This window comes from Pristiophorus japonicus, chromosome 14, assembly GCF_044704955.1.
Source record: "Pristiophorus japonicus isolate sPriJap1 chromosome 14, sPriJap1.hap1, whole genome shotgun sequence".
NCBI classification, from domain to species: domain Eukaryota; kingdom Metazoa; phylum Chordata; class Chondrichthyes; family Pristiophoridae; genus Pristiophorus; species Pristiophorus japonicus.
Genome location: NC_091990.1, coordinates 7,498,381 through 7,517,323, shown reverse-complemented (window position 1 = coordinate 7,517,323; position 18,943 = coordinate 7,498,381). Strand labels below are relative to the sequence as shown.

Below are 18,943 nucleotides of genomic sequence, written 5' to 3'. Positions count from 1 at the left end.
CCTTGGGCCTCCAACAGTTGCGCCCTCTGGTGGCAAGTCTTATACAGTTACAATGTTTACATACATAGCATCTTTCATTTGTAATTATCTTGCATTAAAGTAGCTCAGACATTAAATTATCAGGGGCATTAACTGGTGAGGTACAAGCAGCACTCTGACACTCACTCACACCTACTTTCCAGCCAAGAGTCCCTGGGTAATGATCAGGAGCAGGAATTCTGGCTGATTTATATTTTTTACCTCTCCCTTGTCCAGGCCCGCTGACATAAATTGTGCTGGCAGCTCTTCCACAATCATGCACAATCCCTTAGCCTTAACACGAAGGCTATCTCACCTTATCTATAATTGCGTACTATCCCACATCATCGACATCTTGTCCTATTCCATATTAACAACAATAGCATATTAACCATGTACCATCTCGTATGAGTTGGTCGCCACATGTTCTGTGCTAAGTTTGTTCATCATGAGGTCATGAGATTTTTAGACTTGAGCAATAAGGGTTGTTCTCATATTTTCTGAGAAGGAGATTCTGTAAAAGTTCCGAGCAGTGTGGCTGTATTTCAAACTCCTCTGTCAGATAAAGATCAGAGATTATCGTGTTATCTTTGTGTCCTTTAGAAATAAGGCTTTATTGTTAGTTTTACAGAACTATGCAGACTTTTAATGTAGTAATGCTATTGATGTGCCTTTAATTTTAAATTAAAAGACCTTTTAAACCACAGTGTCCTTCCTTTACTTCCTCTTCACAGAAATGCAATGTGTCATACCACAAACACATTGGCCAACCAGTGGTCAGCTGCAGGAGAGGTACTAGTGCCTTGTAGGTTACCAGTGAACATCAGTTATTAGTGTGTCACGGCTGATAGTTGTGATTCTCATTGGAGTCCTCCAAGTACTTTCTTTGGTGAAAATATTTTAGGATCGCTGAAGACACTGAGGTTAGGAGTTGCTGGGCAGTTTAAGTGGAAGGGTGAGTATTTTCAATTACTTGCTGTATGTGAAGGAACCTCACTTGGTAGTGGCAGTGATAAGGTGGACATGTTTATATGTTGATTGAGTGAAAGTCAGTGCTAAAGAAAGCATTGAGGAACAGTCAGATGCTGTTGTGAGTGTTAAAGATGATGTAAAAATGAACGGAGAACCGGATGGACTATTTTAATGGTAGCGTTTGGTCATTTAAAGCCAGGCAGCTTTCTCTCAATGTTGTGTCCTGGCATACCTGTTGAAATTTCAGCGGGCACCATCCTAAGGACATAAGTGCCCCAGAGCTTAACTTACATGCCAGAACACAACAGCAACAAAAAACTCACCTATATTTAAATTACTTGTGAATCACCCAGGGGTATTTTGTCTGAATATTTGAAAATGTTACTGAGGGGAACCTAGAGGTCGTAGAGCAGGATTTAGGGATCTTGAGTTAAAGCTAAAGATTTTGTGAATGTTGCGAATGAGCTGATCTGTAAGGACACTCCAATTGCCCTAATGCTCCTGGGCAAAGGAAGGATAAATATCAGCCAATTTCCCACTCCAGATCACGGGGCCAGGGCCAGGCTCAACTGAAAAGCGTGTTGACACTTGCCTCAGAGTAACTCGTGGCTGAGTTTTTTTATCTTTGTGTGAGTCAGTCTCAATAGAAGACAGGAAAGAACTGGGTGAGATAAAATTAAACTGATATGCTGGAGGTAATTACTGTTTGTTATATTGCTAAATTTGCCATTTGTACAGTTGGAATAATTACTTTGAATTGTGAGTTTCAATAGACAAGGATGAGAATTTTAAATATGAGAAGGTAGCAGGCCAGGTAGATAAGGTGGTGAAGAAGGCATACAGAATACTAGCCTTTATTAGCAAGCCATGGAATACAAGAGCAAGGAGATTATGCTTGAACTGTATAAAACACTGGTCAGGCCGCAGCTGGAGTACTGTGTGCAGTTCTGGTCACCGTATTACAGGAAAGATGCGATTGCACTAGAGAGAGTACAGAGGAGACTTATGAGGATGTTGCCTGGACTGGAGAATTTTGGCTATGAGGAAAGATTGGATAGGCTAGGTCTGTTTTCTTTGGAGGAGGCTGAGGGGAGACCTTACTGAGGCATATAAAATATTGAGGGGCCTGGATAGAGTGGATAGGAAGGACCTGTTTCCCTTGGCAGAGGGGTCAATAACCAGGGGCATAGATTTAAAGTAATTGGTAGAAGGTTTAGAGGGGATTTGGGGGGAAATTTCTTCACCCAGAGGGCGGTAGGAGGTCTAGAACTCATGGCCTGAAAGGGTGGTAGAGGCAGAAACCCTCACCACATTAAAAAAGTGCTTGGATGTGCACTTGAAGTGCCGTAACATACAGGGCTACGGACCGAGAGCTGGAAAGTGGGATTAGGCTGGATTAGCGTTACTGAGGTGAATGATCAGCCATGATCTTATTGAATGGTGGTGCAGGCTCGAAGGGCTGAATGGCCTACTCCTGCACCTATTTTCTATGTTTCTATGTTTCGAGAGCTCGTGGTCAGCCGGCGCATACATGATGGACTGTAACTTTCTATGATTCTATGATTCTATGTTGCTAGACCACAAGCCAATGTAGGTCCGTGAGCACAGGAGTGATGAGTGAACGGGACTTGATGCGAGTTAGGACGTGGGCAGCAGAGTATTGGATAAGCTCAAGTTTACAGCGGGTGGAAGATGGGACTCTGGCCAGGAGAACATTAGAATAGTAGAGTGTAGGGGTAACAAAGGCATGGATGAGGGTTTCAGCAGCAGATGGGCTGAGGCGGGGTGGAGATGGATGATATTACAGAGGTGAAAGTAGGTAGCCTTGGTGATGGAGACCATATGGGGTCAATAGGGCGCCGAGGTTGCGAACATTCTGGTTGAGCCTGAGACAGTGGGCAGGGAGCGGATAGAATCGTTGGCTTGGGAACGTAGCTCTGAGAATGCTGCAGTTCCCAATCTTTGGCGTGTGCCTTGTGAACTTTTCCCAATAGCAAAATAATGTTGTCTAAGGTGGGTACAATCCCCTCGGTATTCCTTTCGCCCCATTCGCTTCCTCTAATGAAGCCTCAATTTAATTTAAAAGAAGCTTGAGACTCTAATGATGTTGCAGCAGCTTAAGCTTCTAACGTTTCGGTTTTATATTCTCCCCTGAATTCAGGTCCGATAATTGGGTGAAATCAGCTGTGAGTAAATAGGTACTCTTCAAGTCAAAAATTAAATGTTCGCAATCAGAAAATGCTGGATTTAATGTGGTTTCATTAGCGAGACGGCCTTTAGAAGAAACACTTTATTAAATAGCAAACACTTACGGCTGCCTTCACAAGATTGAACGCTAGAAAGAATCGAGGGCTATCATTAGCTGTCTCCTCAGCACCTCCTCCCCCACTGGACCGAGTGCACTGGACTGTCTCTGATGTGACTCTGGCAGGAAGCTTTGCAACACCGAGAAGTGTCAGTATGGACAGCAACAACAACAACAACAACGTAATATAGCACCTTTAATGCAGGCAAACGTCCCAAGGTGCTTCACAGGAGCGTTATAAAACAAAACATTTGACACCGAGACACATAAGGAGAAATTAGGGCAGGTGACCAAAAGCTTGGTCAAAGAGGTAGGTTTTATGGAGCGTCTTGAAGGAGGAAAGAGAGGTAGAGAGACGGAGAGGTTTAGGGAGGGAGTTCCAGAGCTTGGGGCCCAGGCAACAGAAGGCACGGCCACCGATGGTTGAGCGATGATAATCAGGGATGCTCAGGAGGACAGAATTAGAGGAGCGCAGACATCTCGGGGGGGTTGTGGGGCTGGAGGAGATTACAGAGATAGGGAGGGGGCGAGGGCCATGGAGGGATTTGAAAATAAGGATGAGAATTTTGAAATCGAGTCGTTGCATAACCGGGAGACAATGTAAGTCAGCGAGCACAGGGGGTGATAGGTGGGTGGACTTGGTGTTAGTTAGGACAAGGGGCAGCGAGCACAGGGGGTGATGGGTGAGTGGGACTTGGTGCTAGTTAGGACACAGGGCAGTGAGCACAGGGGGTGATGGGTGAGCGGGACTTGGTGTGAGTTAGGACACGGGGCAGCGAGCACGGGGGTGATAGGTGAGCGGGACTTGGTGCGAGTTAGGACACGGAGCAGCGAGCACAGGAGTGATGGGTGAATGGGACTTGGTGCGAGTTAGGACACAGACAGCGAGCACAGGGGGTGATGGGTGAGCGGGACTTGGTGCGAGTTAGGACATGGGGGATGGGTGAGCGGGACTTGGTGTGAGTTAGGACACAGACAACGAGCACAGGGAGTGATGGGTGAATGGGACTTGGTGCGAGTTAGGACATGGGCAGCGAGCACAGGGGGTGATGCGTGAGCGGGACTTGGTGCGAGTTAGGCACGGGGCAGCCGAGTTTTGGTTTTGTTCTCTGCCACCTACCCATGTACCATAAAAGTTTTATTCCCGATATTTCTTCACTGCTTTCCTTCCTCAGCCTCTGCACTGAACGACTTCTCATCCTCGGTGATTTCAACCTCCATCTCAATTCATCATGCGCTCTGTCCTCTGAGTTCACTACCCTCCTATCCTCCCTTAATCTCTCCCTCCATATAAACTCCCCAACCCATATTCACGGCCAGCCCGTCGACCTTGCCATTTCTCGTGGCCTCGCTACTCCCATCGTGCCCATCGCAGATAAGGCCATCTCTGACCACTTCCTCGAATCGCTCTCCACCCACATCCCTTTTCCATCCCCCTCCAACCCTGCTTCCTTCTGTGTCCGCACTTGTAGAAAAACTCTCTCCCAACTTTCTTATATCATTATCATAGGCAGTCACTTGCTTCCACTCTTAACATGAGTTCTTAGGTGGCGGATCAGTCCAATATGAGAGCCACAGACTCTGTCACAGGTGGGACAGACAGTGGTTGAAGGAAAGGGTGGGTGGGACTGGTTTGCCGCACGCTCCTTCCGCTGCCTGCGCTTGGTCTCTGCATGCTCTCGGCGACGAGACTCGAGGTGTTCAGCGCCCTCCTGGATGCACTTCCTCCACTTAGGGCGGTCTCTAGCCAGGGACTCCCAGGTGTCAGTGGGGATGTTGCACTTTATCAGGGAGGCTTTGAGGGTGTCCTTGTAACGTTTCCTCTGCCCACCTTTGGCTCATTTGCCATGAAAGAGTTCCGAGTAGAGCGCTTGCTTTGAGAGTCTTGTGTCGGGAATGCGAACAATGTGACCTACCCAGCGGAGCTGATCAAGTGCGGTCAGTGCTTCAATGCTGGGGATGTTGGCCTGGCCGAGGACGCTGATGTTGGTGCGTCTGTCCTCCCAGGGGATTTGTAGGATCTTGTGGAGACATCGTTGGTGGTATCTCTCCAGCGACTTGAGATGTCTGCTGTACATGGTCCATGTCTCTGAGCCATACAGGAGGGCAGGTATTAATACAGGCCTGCAGACCACGAGCTTGGTGGCAGTTTTGAGGGTCTGGTCTTTGAACACTCTTTTCCTCAGGCGGCCAAAGGCTGCACTGGCGCACTGGAGGTGGTGTTGAATCTCATCGTCAATGCCTGCTCTTGTTGATACGAGGCTCCCGAGGTATGGGATGTGGTCCACGGTGTCCAGGGCCACGCCGTGGATCTTGATGACTGGGGGGCAGTGCTGTGCAGTGAGGACAGGCTGGTGGAGGACCTTTGTCTTACGGATGTTTAGCGTAACTCTCTTACAACTGCACTTATGAACTCCCAACGATCCAGCCTTTGGCCCTCCATTCACCAGGGCATCGCTGCAGCCACCGACCTGCTCAATCACACCCTCACCACCACCTAGTCCCTGTTAAAACAATTACTCTCTCACCCTGGCCATTGCCCTATACAGCCCTGATCTTCACTCCCTTAAGTCCAAGGGATGCAGACTTGAATGGATTTGGCTGACAACTGGTTTAGCCAATCACCGCCAGATCTGGCTGGACCACGGAAAGCATTATCGGGCCCTGCTCTCATCTACCAAAATCGCTCACTATTCCAGAATCATTCTGGAATGTAAAGATAAACCCCAGGTTCTGTACTCCACTGCTAACCATCTTCTCAAACCCCTCTCCCCAGTCTCCACCCTCACCTCCGACAACATGTGTGAGGAGCTCATGGACTTCTATGTCTCTAAGATTGGGACCATCTGATCAGCCACCTCTGCCAGTTCCCTTCCTTCCCCGAGCCCACTGGGCCAAACTTCCTGTAAGGTTCCCCCTGGCCCGAGCCCTGACATCAAATCTTTCTCCAATTTCTCTCCGCTCTCCCCTCATGACCGTTCCGAGCTCATCCTGTCCATGAGACCCACTTCCTGCTCTCTCGACCCTATTCCCATCAAACTGACCACCCAACTTCCTTTTCTGGCTCCCATGTTAGCTGACAATGTTAACGGTTCTCTCTCCTCGGGTACTGTCACCCCCGCTCCCCCAAATCGACCATCACCCCTCTCCTCAAAAAAACAACCCTAGATCCCTCCGTCCTTGCAAACTACCGCCCCATCTCCAACCTCCCTTTCCTCTCCAAAGTCCTTGAACGTGTCGTCACCTCCCAAACCCGTGCCCATCTTTCCCGCAATTCCTTGTTTGAATCCCTCCAATCCGGTTTCTGCCCCTGCTACAGTACCGAAACGGCTCTCATCAAAGTCACAAATGACATCCTTTGTGACTGTGACAAAGGTAAACTATCCTCCTTGTCCTTCTGGACCTGTCTGCAGCCTTTGACACGGTTGACCACTCCATCCTCCTCCAACGCCTCTCCACCGTCGTCCAGCTGGGTGGGACTGCACTCCCTGGTTCCATTGTTATCCATCTCATCGTAGCCAGAGAATCACCAGCCCCTGAATCATTACCTCTGGTGTCCCCCAAGGATCTATCCTTGGCCCCCTCCTATTTCTCATCTGCATGTTGCCCCTTGGTGACATCATCCCCACAGCATCAGTTTCCACATGTACGCTGACGACACCCAGCTCTACCTCACCACCACTTCTCTTGACCCCTCTTCGGTCTCTAAATTGTCAGACTACATGTCCGACATCCAGTTCTAGATGAGTAGAAATTTGCTCCAATTGAATATTGGGAAAACCGAAGCCATTGTTTTCAGTCCTCGCCACAAACTCCGTTCCCTAGCCACTGACTCCATCCTATTTTCTATGTTTCTATAGGAATGGGGTACTGAAGTTGCATGTTCAGCCATGAACTCATTGAATGGCGGTGCAGGCTAGAAGGGCCGAATGGCCTACTCCTGCACCTATTTTCTATGTCTATGTTTCTATCCCTCTTCCTAACATCTGTCTGTGGCTGAACCACACGGCTCACAACCTTGGTGTCATATTTGAACCTGAAATGAGCTCCCGACCACATATCCACGGCATAACCAAGACCACCTGTTTCCACCTCCGTAACATCGCCCGTCATCACCCCTGCCTCAGCTGAGTGTCATCAGCGTACATATGGAAACTGACGCTGTGTTTTCGGATGATGTCGCTGCTGAAACCCTCCTCCGTCCCTTTGTTACCTGAAGACGACTATTTCAACGCACACCTGGCTGGCCTCCTACATTCTAACCTCCGTAAACTTGAGGTGATCCAAAACTTGGCTGCCCCTGATGAACTGCTCTCTGTTCCAAACAGAGAATTGTTGCATGCCTCACACCTGGACTACAGTAAAAGAAAGACAGACTTGCTTTTCTATAGCGCCTTTCACGACCATCGGATGTCCCAAAGTGCTTTACAGCCAATGAAGTATTTTGAAGTGTAGTCACTGTTGCAATGTAGGAAATGCGGCAGACAATTTGCGCACGGCAAGCTCCCACAAACAGCAATGTGATAATGACCGGATAATCTGTTTTTAGTGATGTTGATTGAGGGATAAATATTGGCCAGAACATCGGGGATAACTCCCCCTGCTCTTCTTTGAAATAGTGCCGTGGGATCTTTTACATGCACCTGAGAGGGCAGATGGGGCCTCGGTTTAACGTCTCATCCGAAAGAGGGATAAAGGCATTGACATTTCTGTGTTTTATTAGTGCTTTTGTGGGTGTGGGGCGATGGAGGGTGTTCTTTATTGGATTTGATCCTAAAGTGAGAAGACTTAGGCCCCTATTTTCCACTTGCGGGATTTTTGGCGGTGGCGCATGTTAATGTGGGATTTCTTTGTGTAGGTTCGCGGCAAAAAATTGGGACTTTCACCAAAGAAACATTTGAATCTGGCACCGTGGTCTCCGAAGTTAGTATGGGGGGGGGGCGGAGCTTCAAGTCTGCGCTGAAAAACTCTCCGGGCATGCGCGAAAAGTTGAAGTTGCCAGGGCAACCAGAGACGCCGAAACCCGCTGCCCCGAAAGGACTGCACCCCACCGCTGCCGAAAGGGCCACAAAGGACCTCCCCCTCCCCCCCCCGCCCCACCACCCCACTGGGCTGGACCTGCTGCAATCCCCGGGCCGAATGGCCCACCCGCTCCTCAACTTCAACTGGCAGGGGAAGTGGGACTGAGCGGGCACCAGTGTCCAAACGTTGGCGAAAGTTGGAAAGGGTGTAATTCACGCCAAAAAAACGTTTGCACGCCCAAAAAACGGCGCACAATCGTGGCGAACATAGGGGCCATGGTTATAATGTAGCACAGGCAACTGCTGTTACCTGCTCCACATGATCAAACGCTGATGGTGAGAGACAGAATGCAATCTCAGTGCTTAGTTAGGGAATGCCTACCGCTTGTTACTGGACCATGTTTCCGGCTGCGAAGTATTCCAGGGATACAATCTGTTATCATATTATTTTTTTTAGAAGTGGGCCTTAACTGGGTTCCCGTGAAATGGCTGCTGCTCTGTGTCCCTGAGTAGTTTTTGGGCCAGCTAAGAAGGATCACATTAGAGGCAAAATGCCGACGGTATTCGCAGCCTCTCCCTCTCTTCACGGCAAATGAGCCAAAGGTGGGCAGCGGGAACGTTACAAGGATACCCTCAGCCACCCTGATAAAGTGCAACATCCCCACCGACACCTGGGAGTCCCTGGCCAAAGACCACCCTGAGTGGAGGAAATGCATCCGGGAGGACACTGAGCACCTCGAGTCTCGTCGCCGAGAGCATGCAGAAACCAAGCGCAGGCAGCGGAAGGAGTGTGCGGCAAACCAGACTCCCCACCCACCCTTTCCTTCAACCACTGTCTGTCCCACCTGTGACAGGGACTGTGGTTCTTGTATTGGACTGTACAGCCACCTAAGGACTCATTTAAGAGTGGAAGCAAGTCTTCCTCGATTCCGAGGGACTACCTATGATGCTGATGATGCTCTCCCGATAGCCTGGTAACTAAAGCTCCAGCGTGGTGTGGCACTGAGGCATACGGACCTAACAGGCCCTGGGCTCCATCCTGGCTGAGGTAGCAGTCAGGAAACTGCAATTATTTGCAGGTGCCCCGGTGTAATGAGGGGATAAATCAATTCAGTCCTACTCTTGATCCAGTCCTACTCTCGATCCAGTCCTACTCTCGATCCAGTCCTACTCTCGATCGCTGACTGCCGGCTCCTACCGGGAGTTTGCATGTGTGAGATTTCTCTGCATTACATTTTATCTGTCGAATGTGTTGATCTGCCTATGTTCTCTTCAAGTCCCTTACAGTCCCCCTCACAGTTAACCATATCTCTACATTGGTGTCGTCCGCAAGTGCTGATAATGCTTCCCCCCATCCCTGGGGCAAGTTCAGGAGAGCAATGATCCTAAAACTGGCTCCACAAATCACCGAGCTGCCTCATTCCACAGGCAATGAACCACCAGACCAGCCATTACCATCAGGTTCACGGAATTTAATCAGCACAGCTTATCTTCCTGTAACAACAACAATTTCTGCTCCTTAACTAGAGCAAATGTCCCAAGGCGTAAGGAACAAAATGAACACCAAGCCAAAGCATACTAGGAGGAGTAACAAAAAGATTGGTCAATGAGGTGGGATTTAGGGAGCGTCTGACAGCTGGAGAGGTTTAGGGAGAGAGTTCCAGAGTACGAGGCTGAGGCGGTTCCAGAGTGCGGGCTGAGGTGGTTCCAGAGTGCGGGCTGAGGCGGTTCCAGAGTGCGGGCTGAGGTGGTTCCAGAGTATGGGGCTGAGGGGGTTCCAGAGTACAGGCCGAGGCGGTTCCAGAGTACAGGCCGAGGGGGTTCAAGGCATTGCTGCCAGTGGTTGGGCGAGGGGAGGGGAGGGGAAGGTGCATAAAAGGTCAGAGTGAGAGGAACAGGAAGTATGGGGTGCGAGCTTGTGGGGCTGGAGGAGCTTCCAGAGACATAGCGGGGCAGGCTGTGTGTCTCTGTTTTTGTGCTTTTATATCTGTGTTCACAACTCTAGGGAACTGATACTGAGCCCCTCGGGGCAGAGACCCCTTCAGACAATGTGAGGTGTTTATTGATTATTGAGACAGGCTCACACATTGCTTATTATTGACATTCTTTAGGGGAAATTAACATTTTAAGCACCTTTCATAATGCTGACTTTTTTTTAAAAGAATGGAACTTCTGAGAATACAGTTTGCTTTAAAATACACCATTGACTGTGATTCTTTTTCTCCCCGAATAATTTTTGGATATATCGTCAAAAAAAATCACGCAATTTTAAGGAGCGCCTTGAAGGAAGAAAGAGAGGTTTAGGGAGGGAGTTCCAGAGCTTGGGGGCCCAGGCAACAGAAGGCACGGACACCGATGGTTGAGCGATTATAATCAGGGATGCTCAAGGGGGCAGAATTAGAGGAGCGCAGACATCTCGGGAGGTTGTGGGGCTGGAGGAGGTTACAGAGATAGGGCCATTGAGGGATTTGAAAATAAGATTAATACAGAGGGCAGTTATGAGTTAATCATGATATGGGACTGGAGTGACATATAGGCCCAGACCGGGTAAGGACCAGTTGGGATCCTTCCTGATGTTGGGGAAGTCCAGAACCAGGGGTCACAGTCTAAAGGTAAGGGGTAAGCCATATAGGACCGAGATGAGGAGAAACTTCTTCACTCAGAGAGTGGTGAAACTGTGGCATTCTCTACCACAGAAAGTTGTTGAGGCCAGTTCGTTGGATATATTCAAAAGGGAGTTAGATGTGGCCCTTACGGCTAAAAGGATCAAGGGGCATGGAGCGAAGGCAGGAAAGGGGTGCTGAAGTTGCATAATCAGCCATGATCTTATTGAATGGTGGTGCAGGCTCAAAGGGCCGAATGGCCTACTCCTGCACCTGTTTTCTATGTTTCTATGTTTCTATGTTTCCCTCAAGGACCAGTTGGGATTTTACTACAATCATTGTCACTTTTTGATTTAACAAAAGCTGATATCAGCTTTCTGTTTACAGATTTTTAAAATTGATTTCAAATTCTCGAAATGCCATGGTGGGATTTAAACAATTTGACCTATGTGCTCAATCATTTGAATTCTTCTTTCTCCAGATTTCCGCAGCATTCTTTTCTGCAAGGTTTGGATTCCATGCAGTTGAGCGATGTCATTAGACGGTAACAACTCCGCTTCCGGTATCGCCACCTTTTCCAACAAGACCAACGGCACCTGTCAGATCGATGCTGAATTCAGATACATCCTCTTCCCCATCGTTTACAGTTTCATCTTCATACTGGGGCTCCTGGGGAACTGCTATGTGCTGTGGGTCTTTAAACAGATGCCCCCGACCAGAAATACGAATGAGATTAAAATCTTCATGGTGAATCTGAGCGTGGCTGATCTGCTTTTTATCGTGACCCTTCCCCTTTGGATCGTGTACTACAGCACCAAAGGGAACTGGGTATTCTCTGAGATGGCCTGCCGGTTGGCGGGGTGTCTGTTCTTCATCAATACCTACTGTTCCGTCGTGTTTCTTGCGGTGATTAGTTACAACAGGTACTGCGCTGTGGCCTACCCAATAGAAACAATTCAATACAATGGCAGAAAGCGAGGTATCATCATATCGACAGTCGTCTGGGTTGTGATCGTTGTCAGTGCATCGCCCTTCCTATTCCAAAAAGGGACTAATGAAGTGGGTAATGTCACGCAGTGCTTTGAAGGATATGACATCGATTCATCCACCCCCGTGGTTATCATCCACTTTATCTTGATTGGCGCTTTCTTTGTTGCCTTTCTCATAATAATCTGCTGTAATGTACGCATTCTCCATCTGCTCTCGACCCAGCCGGCCCAGCCGAGCAAGAGCGAGAGGGTGAAGAAGCAGGCTTTCCGCATGGTGTGTGCAGTCATCGGTGTCTTCTTCATCTGCTTTGTGCCTCATCACCTTGTGCACGGCCCCTGGACCCTGACAGTACTGAACCTCTGGCGGACCCAGGACTGTGCCTTCAGACGCGCGCTCAACGATGCCCACCAGATCACACTGTGTTTGATGGGTTTGAATTGCACGTTGGATCCCATCATATACTGCTTCCTGACCAAAAAGTTCAGGAAGTTTATGACGCATCGCCTGAGCAAGTGGAAAAGTTACCGGAAGAGTAGTCGGACCATGACCACTGAGATCAACGATGAAAGAGAAATGGTTTTACATTGTTAAATGTTCCCCCATGAAGTGGCGTTGCTGATTGGACAGAATTAATGTTGACTTTTCTTAGCAGCAATTTATCAACTTATTTTTATTTTTGGTCGTGCTTTTGATAAATGTGAACATCACATTGTTGAATATCATGACATTGTCACCACCATGGATAAGGTGCCCAGTTTCAGTATATAGAAAAAGTTTTCATGTCGATGCATGTTAGCTTTCAACGACAGGCATTTAAACAGGTCCCTTAGTGTAAGATGCACATGGCATAGAGGGAGAACAGGAACAGGTAAAAGACTTGTATTTCTATAGCACAGCTCAGCACCTCAGGACATCACAAAGCGCTTTACAACCAATGAATCAGTGGTCACTATTGTAGTTTGGAAACGCAGCAACTAATTTGCACACAGCAAGCTCCCACATATGATAATGACCAGATAATCTGTTTCAGTGATGTTGATTGAGGGATAAATATTGCCCAGTGACAGCAGGAATAACTCCCCTGCTCTTCTTTGAAATACTGCAATGGGATCTTATACTTTCCTGAGAGCAGATAATTCAACATCTTATCTGAAAGACGTCACCTCCGACAGTGCGGCGCTCCCTCAGTACTGCCCCTCCGACAGTGCGGCGCTCCCTCAGTACTGCCCCTCCGACAGTGCAGCTCTCCCTCAGTACTGCCCCTCCGACAGTGCAGTGCTCTCACAGTACTGTCCCTCTGACAGTGCAGTGCTCCCTCAGTACTGCCCCTCCGAAAGTGCAGCGCTCCCTCAGTACTGCCCCTCCAACAGTGCAGCACTCCCTCAGTACTGCCCCTCCGACAGTGCGGCACTCCCTCAGTACTACCCCTTCGACAGTGCAGCGCTCCGTCAGTACTGCTCCTCCAACAGTGGCGTGCTCCCACAGTACTGCACTGGGAGTGTCAGCCTAGATTTTTGTGCTCAAGTCCCTGAAGTTGGACTTGAACCCACACCGCCTGACTCAGAGGCGAGGGTGCTACTCACTAAGCCACAGCTGACAGATGTCAAAGCGTAAAGGGACAGATTAATAATTGAACTGAGCACCTTATCCATGGAGGTGACTGAAACCTTGGTCAAAGAGATGAGTTTTGAGAACGTTTTCAAAGTTGGAAAGGGAAGTGGAGCGTTGTCAGGGTTTAGGGAGTGAGATCCAAACAACGTGTGTGACGTGTCCACCACCATTGCTGAGGTGGAATGAGAGCTGAATGCATCAACTGCCAGAGCCAAAGGACCACAGGGTGCAGGTGGGACTATAAAGCAGACGGAGATTGCGGAGATAAGATGGTATGAGGGGCTGGAGAAAGTTGAAGATGAGGGTAAGATTGTGAACTCAATGCATGGGGGTTGGCGGGGCGGGGTGGCGGGGGGGGGGTAGGAATTCAATGTCGGACAGTGAATGTGACTTAGTGTGGGACAGGACGTGGGTAGTTGAGCCTGTGGAGAATGTGGGAGGCCAGTAAGGGTGACAATGGAGAAATTAAGACTAGCGATGACAAAAGTGTGGATAAGGGTTTGTGTAGTGGTGGGTGAGGTAGAGGAAGGTTGGGGGCAATGGTGCAGAGATGCAAGTACAGTAGACACTTTTGGTGATGGATAAGATGTGGGGTTTGAAGCTCAGCTCTGTGCTGAACAGAGTCCATCAATTTATTGCATCAATCGGAAAACCCTATCTTCAAAGACACTTTAACTCTTGACTCTCTGATTGCATATGAGGTATCTGTACTCCCAGCTGGGGAACTGAGGCACACAATCTAGTAACATGCTTGGGTTCCATCTCCAGTCTGTACCGAATAAGTTGCACTTAGCCAGGATAACAGTAGAGACACTAGAATAAGTCTCAACGCCCTTGGGTTTCGGAAGGAAAGACCAACAAAACTTTCAATCCTGAGTGTCAGGTAAGATGAGGATTGGTCCTGGCGAGGATGTCCCCTACTGTAATGTATTTGCTTCATGGGTTCTTTGCTTAAGAATTCATATGCAACACATTGCTATTAAGAACTAGTTGGTTAATTAACAAAGGTTTAACAATCACACGACACATTACCAGTTCATCCACCAGACTCACAACCACCTGCCCCATCGTGGATGACCTAGACCCAACTGGCTGTGGTTTTAAAAATTCTGATGGGATTGGTCAGGTTAGATGCAGGAAGAATTTTCCCGATGTTGAGGATGTGCAGAACCAGGGGTCACAGTCTAAGGATAAGGGGTAGACCATTTAGGACCGAGATGAGGAGAAACTTCTTCACTCAGAGAATTGTGAACCTGTGGAATTCTCTACCACAGAAAGTTGTTGAGGCCAGTTCGTTGGATATATTCAAAAGGGAGTTAGATGTGGCCCTTACGGCTAAAGGGATCAAGGGGTATGAAGAGAAAGCAGGAATGGGGTACTGAAGTTGCAAAAATGATCTACCATGATCATATTGAATGGTGGTGCAGGCTCGAAGGGCCGAATGGCCTACTCCTGCACCTATTTTCTATGTTTCTATGTTTCTATTGAGTCTTGTGAACATCACGTGACTGGCTAAGCCACTTCCAGCTCAACAGCTCGACAAACCTGTGAGCATACTCATAGGTGCATACATGTGACAAATTGTACAGCGACTTTGTGAACTACATCTATATATCTCCATGTTGACGAAAATAGTATTAAAAACAGCTGCAGCTGATGGTAAATGTACAAGTCTCTCACTGTCAGCTGTGAGTGAATTGCTTTATATATGCTGGAAAATGCAAAATATTCCTATGAGGACCATCTCGCTGGGTCTTTTAATCTCTTCCGGCCTAGTGACAGGGTTTATATCACTCTTACATTGCTTTATGTGACTCCTTCTCATGAATGTTGCAGACTATTCAAGATTTAATTGTTTTAGCTCAGGAATCTGTGATGAAAGTATGTTTTGAAGAACCTTAAGACATTAAGGGTTATTTTTCCCTTGACGATTTTGATAATAAATTAGATCTAGGAAACAGGAACGGGTGACTGGGAGAAAGCAGCAGGCGTTATATCGTCACGCTGAGTATAACTCCCATCCTGTGATGGGCTTGTGGAAATTATCAAGAAAACACATTCTGCTTGTTGAGGATAGCCATGAGAGATTGGTACACCGAGGGGGAGGGGATTTAAAGGAAAAAGGAGCATTGGTTGCAGCAGCTGACAGGAACTTTCTGGAATGCGGTGTTGCTGAGGGTAGCAGGGGCCAGCTACCCCATCCACAGACCGAGTTACACCATCCACAGACTGAGCTACCCCATCCACAGTCCCCATCCACAGACCCCATCCACAGACCCCATCCACAGACCCCATCCACAGACCCCCATCCATAGATCCCATCCACAGACTGAGCTACCCCATCCACAGACCCCATCCACAGACCCCCATCCATAGACCCCATCCACAGACTGAGCTACCCCATCCACAGACCCCATCCACAGACCCCCATCCACAGACCCCCATCCACAGACTGAGCTACCCCATCCACAGACCCCATCCACAGACCCCATCCATAGACCCCATCCACAGACCCCATCCATAGACCCCATCCACAGACCCCCATCCACAGACTGAGCTACCCCATCCATAGACCCCATCCACAGACCCCCATCCACAGACCCCCATCCACAGACTGAGCTACCCCATCCACAAACCCCCATCCACAGACCCCCATCCATAGACCCCCATCCACAGACTGAGCTACCCCATCCATAGACCCCATCCACAGACCCCATCCATAGACCCCATCCACAGACCCCATCCATAGACCCCATCCACAGACCCCTATCCACAGACCCCATCCACAGACTGAGCTACCCCATCCACAGACCCCATCCACAGACCCCCATCCACAGACCCCCATCCACAGACTGAGCTACCCCATCCACAGACCCCATCCACAGACCCCCATCCACAGACCCCCATCCACAGACTGAGCTACCCCATCCATAGACCCCATCCACAGACCCCATCCATAGACCCCATCCACAGACCCCATCCATAGACCCCATCCACAGACCCGCATCCACAGACTGAGCTACCCCATCCATAGACCCCATCCACAGACCCCCATCCACAGACCCCCATCCACAGACTGAGCTACCCCATCCACAAACCCCCATCCACAGACCCCCATCCATAGACCCCATCCACAGACTGAGCTACTCCATCCACAGACCCCATCCACAGACCCCCATCCACAGACTGAGCTACCCCATCCACAAACCCCCATCCACAGACCCCCATCCACAGACCCCATCCACAGACTGAGCTACCCCATCCATAGACCCCATCCACAGACCCCATCCACAGACTGAGCTACCCCATGGAAAAAAACCCCAAAGAGCCGAATATCGCTCAAGAGGCAACCTGAACTGTAGCTGCGGTAAAAACCTAATTTCTGTTAGTGGGATCTTACTATGTGCAATTTATCTGCTGTGACTCCCTAAATTACAACAGTGACTACTCTTCAAAAAAAGGTCCCACAATCAGCAATGAGATCAATAGCCAATTAATCTGCAAGGGAAATTTGTTGAAGAACTTTATGATTTTACATCAACCTGAACAGACCTCCAGGACAAAACAGCCTGTTTGATCAGCACCCCAGCTACCACCTTCAACATTCACTCCCTCCACCACCGGCGCACCGTGGCTGCAGTGTGCACCATCTACAAGATGCACTGCAGCAACTCGCCAAGGCTTCTTCGGCAGCACCTCCCAAACCCGCGACCTCTACCCTCTAGCAGGACAAGGGCAGCAGGCGCATGGGAACACCACCACCTCCACGTTCCCCTCCCAGTCACACACCATCCTGACTTGGAAATATATCGGCCGTTCCTTCATCGTCGCTGGGTCACAATCCTGGAACTCCCTCCCTAACAGCACTGTGGGAGCACCTTCACCACACGGACTGCAGCGGTTCAAGAAGGCGGCTCACCACCACCTTCTCAAGGGGCAATTAGGGATGGGCAATAAATGCCGGCCTTGCCAGCGACGCCCACATTGCGAGAATTAATACATTTTTTAAAAAGACAGTCTCAGAAGATACAGCACTTGTTCAGTATGGCACTGAGGTGTCAGCCTAGATTTTGTGCTCAAGTCCTGGGAAATAACCTGCAGCCTCGGTCTTCTGACTTAGAAGGGAGATGCTGCCATTGAGGCAAGCTCACACTTCCACACTTCTACACACCCACCTGCTTGTGCATCACCTCAAATGAACTCTTTTTGTCATTTTTGTCAAGTGTTAGACCCTGTCACCCTAAGGGAGGAATCAATTCTACATTTTAACAGCAGAATAATACATCATGTGTGATGGTGCAACGCTGCCGGACCTCAGCAAAGAGGATTTCCTGCAACTTTCCGTGAATCCTGCTGCAATAGGAAAAATGTCGAAAGTTTCAAATCAGAAAAGAACCCATGCTGGAAACTTCAGCTGTATCTGCTTCCCACATTGCAACAGTGACCACACTCCTAAAGTACCTCATTGGCTGTAAAGCGCTTTGTGACGTCCAGTGGTTGGGAAAGGTGCTATAGAAATGCAAGTCTTTCTTTTAACATCAACTTCGGAAATGTGAGATAAGGTTGAGATGTTGCAGAATGCAACTTGTTGCTGAGCCACTGCTGTTGCTCAGCTGTTAATGGTCTGGAGATGTCCTGTTCGGTCCCATTCTCCGACATTGTCCCTGTGCGCAGGACTGACCAAACGCTGGCAATCCTGTCATGTCCCACTGTATGTGTTATGTTTAGAATAACTCCACAATACTGAGTACTGTGAGCTTAAGCTGATGTGACCTTCGTCTCTTTAATAAAACTCTAGAGTGCCAAAGCAGCATGGCAGACAACCTTTTATACTCGCTTGCATGAGGTGTGCAGGTGACCCTTGGACCTCCAACAGGTGCGCCCTCTGGTGGCAAGTCTTACACAGTTACAATGTTTACATACATAACATCACTCCCCCCCCCTCAAATCTTAGATACAAGTTATTTACAAGTTGAGGCGATGCGGGACCCTTCACTCCCTGGTTGAACGCCTGAGTTTGAACCCTGGTATGGGTGAGTTGGTTGGACCATTGCTGCACTGCGGCACGGCTGGTCTGACTGGACTGTTGAGCATAGTGGGTTCATCCTCTTGATTGACGGCGAGGTCGATTGTTGGTTGGGTGTGTGTTGGTGGATCGATGATGGTGATGTCCTTTTCAAGTTGTTCCTGGTTGTCAGTTAATCGCAGTTTGGTCTGATCCAAATGCTATCTGCACGTTTGTCCATTACATAGTTAGACAATAAACACTCTATTCCCCTCCTTGGCCAGGACAGTGCCAGCAACCCCATTTGGGACCATGACCATAATTAAGGACAAACACAGGGTCGTTTACATCAATGTCACGTGATACAGTCACGCGATCGTGGTACATGTTTTGCCGGTGACGCTGGGTTTCCACATGA

General features: G+C 48.8%; 1 protein-coding gene across 1 annotated transcript; it reads left to right on the top strand.

The window, feature by feature from the left end:
- Window positions 1-791: 791 nt before the first annotated feature.
- Window positions 792-13,306, top strand: ptafr (platelet-activating factor receptor). Its single transcript, XM_070898406.1, has 2 exons — window positions 792-973; window positions 11,401-13,306. Exon 2 carries the CDS (start codon window positions 11,451-11,453, stop codon window positions 12,498-12,500), a length of 1,050 nt encoding a protein of 349 aa, XP_070754507.1. The 5' UTR covers window positions 792-973; window positions 11,401-11,450; the 3' UTR covers window positions 12,501-13,306.
- Window positions 13,307-18,943: the final 5,637 nt, after the last annotated feature.

Coding starts and splice junctions, on each gene's coding strand:
- ptafr (XM_070898406.1), top strand. CDS start 11,451: ATGTCATTAGACGGTAACAACTCCGCTTCCGGTATCGCCACCTTTTCC.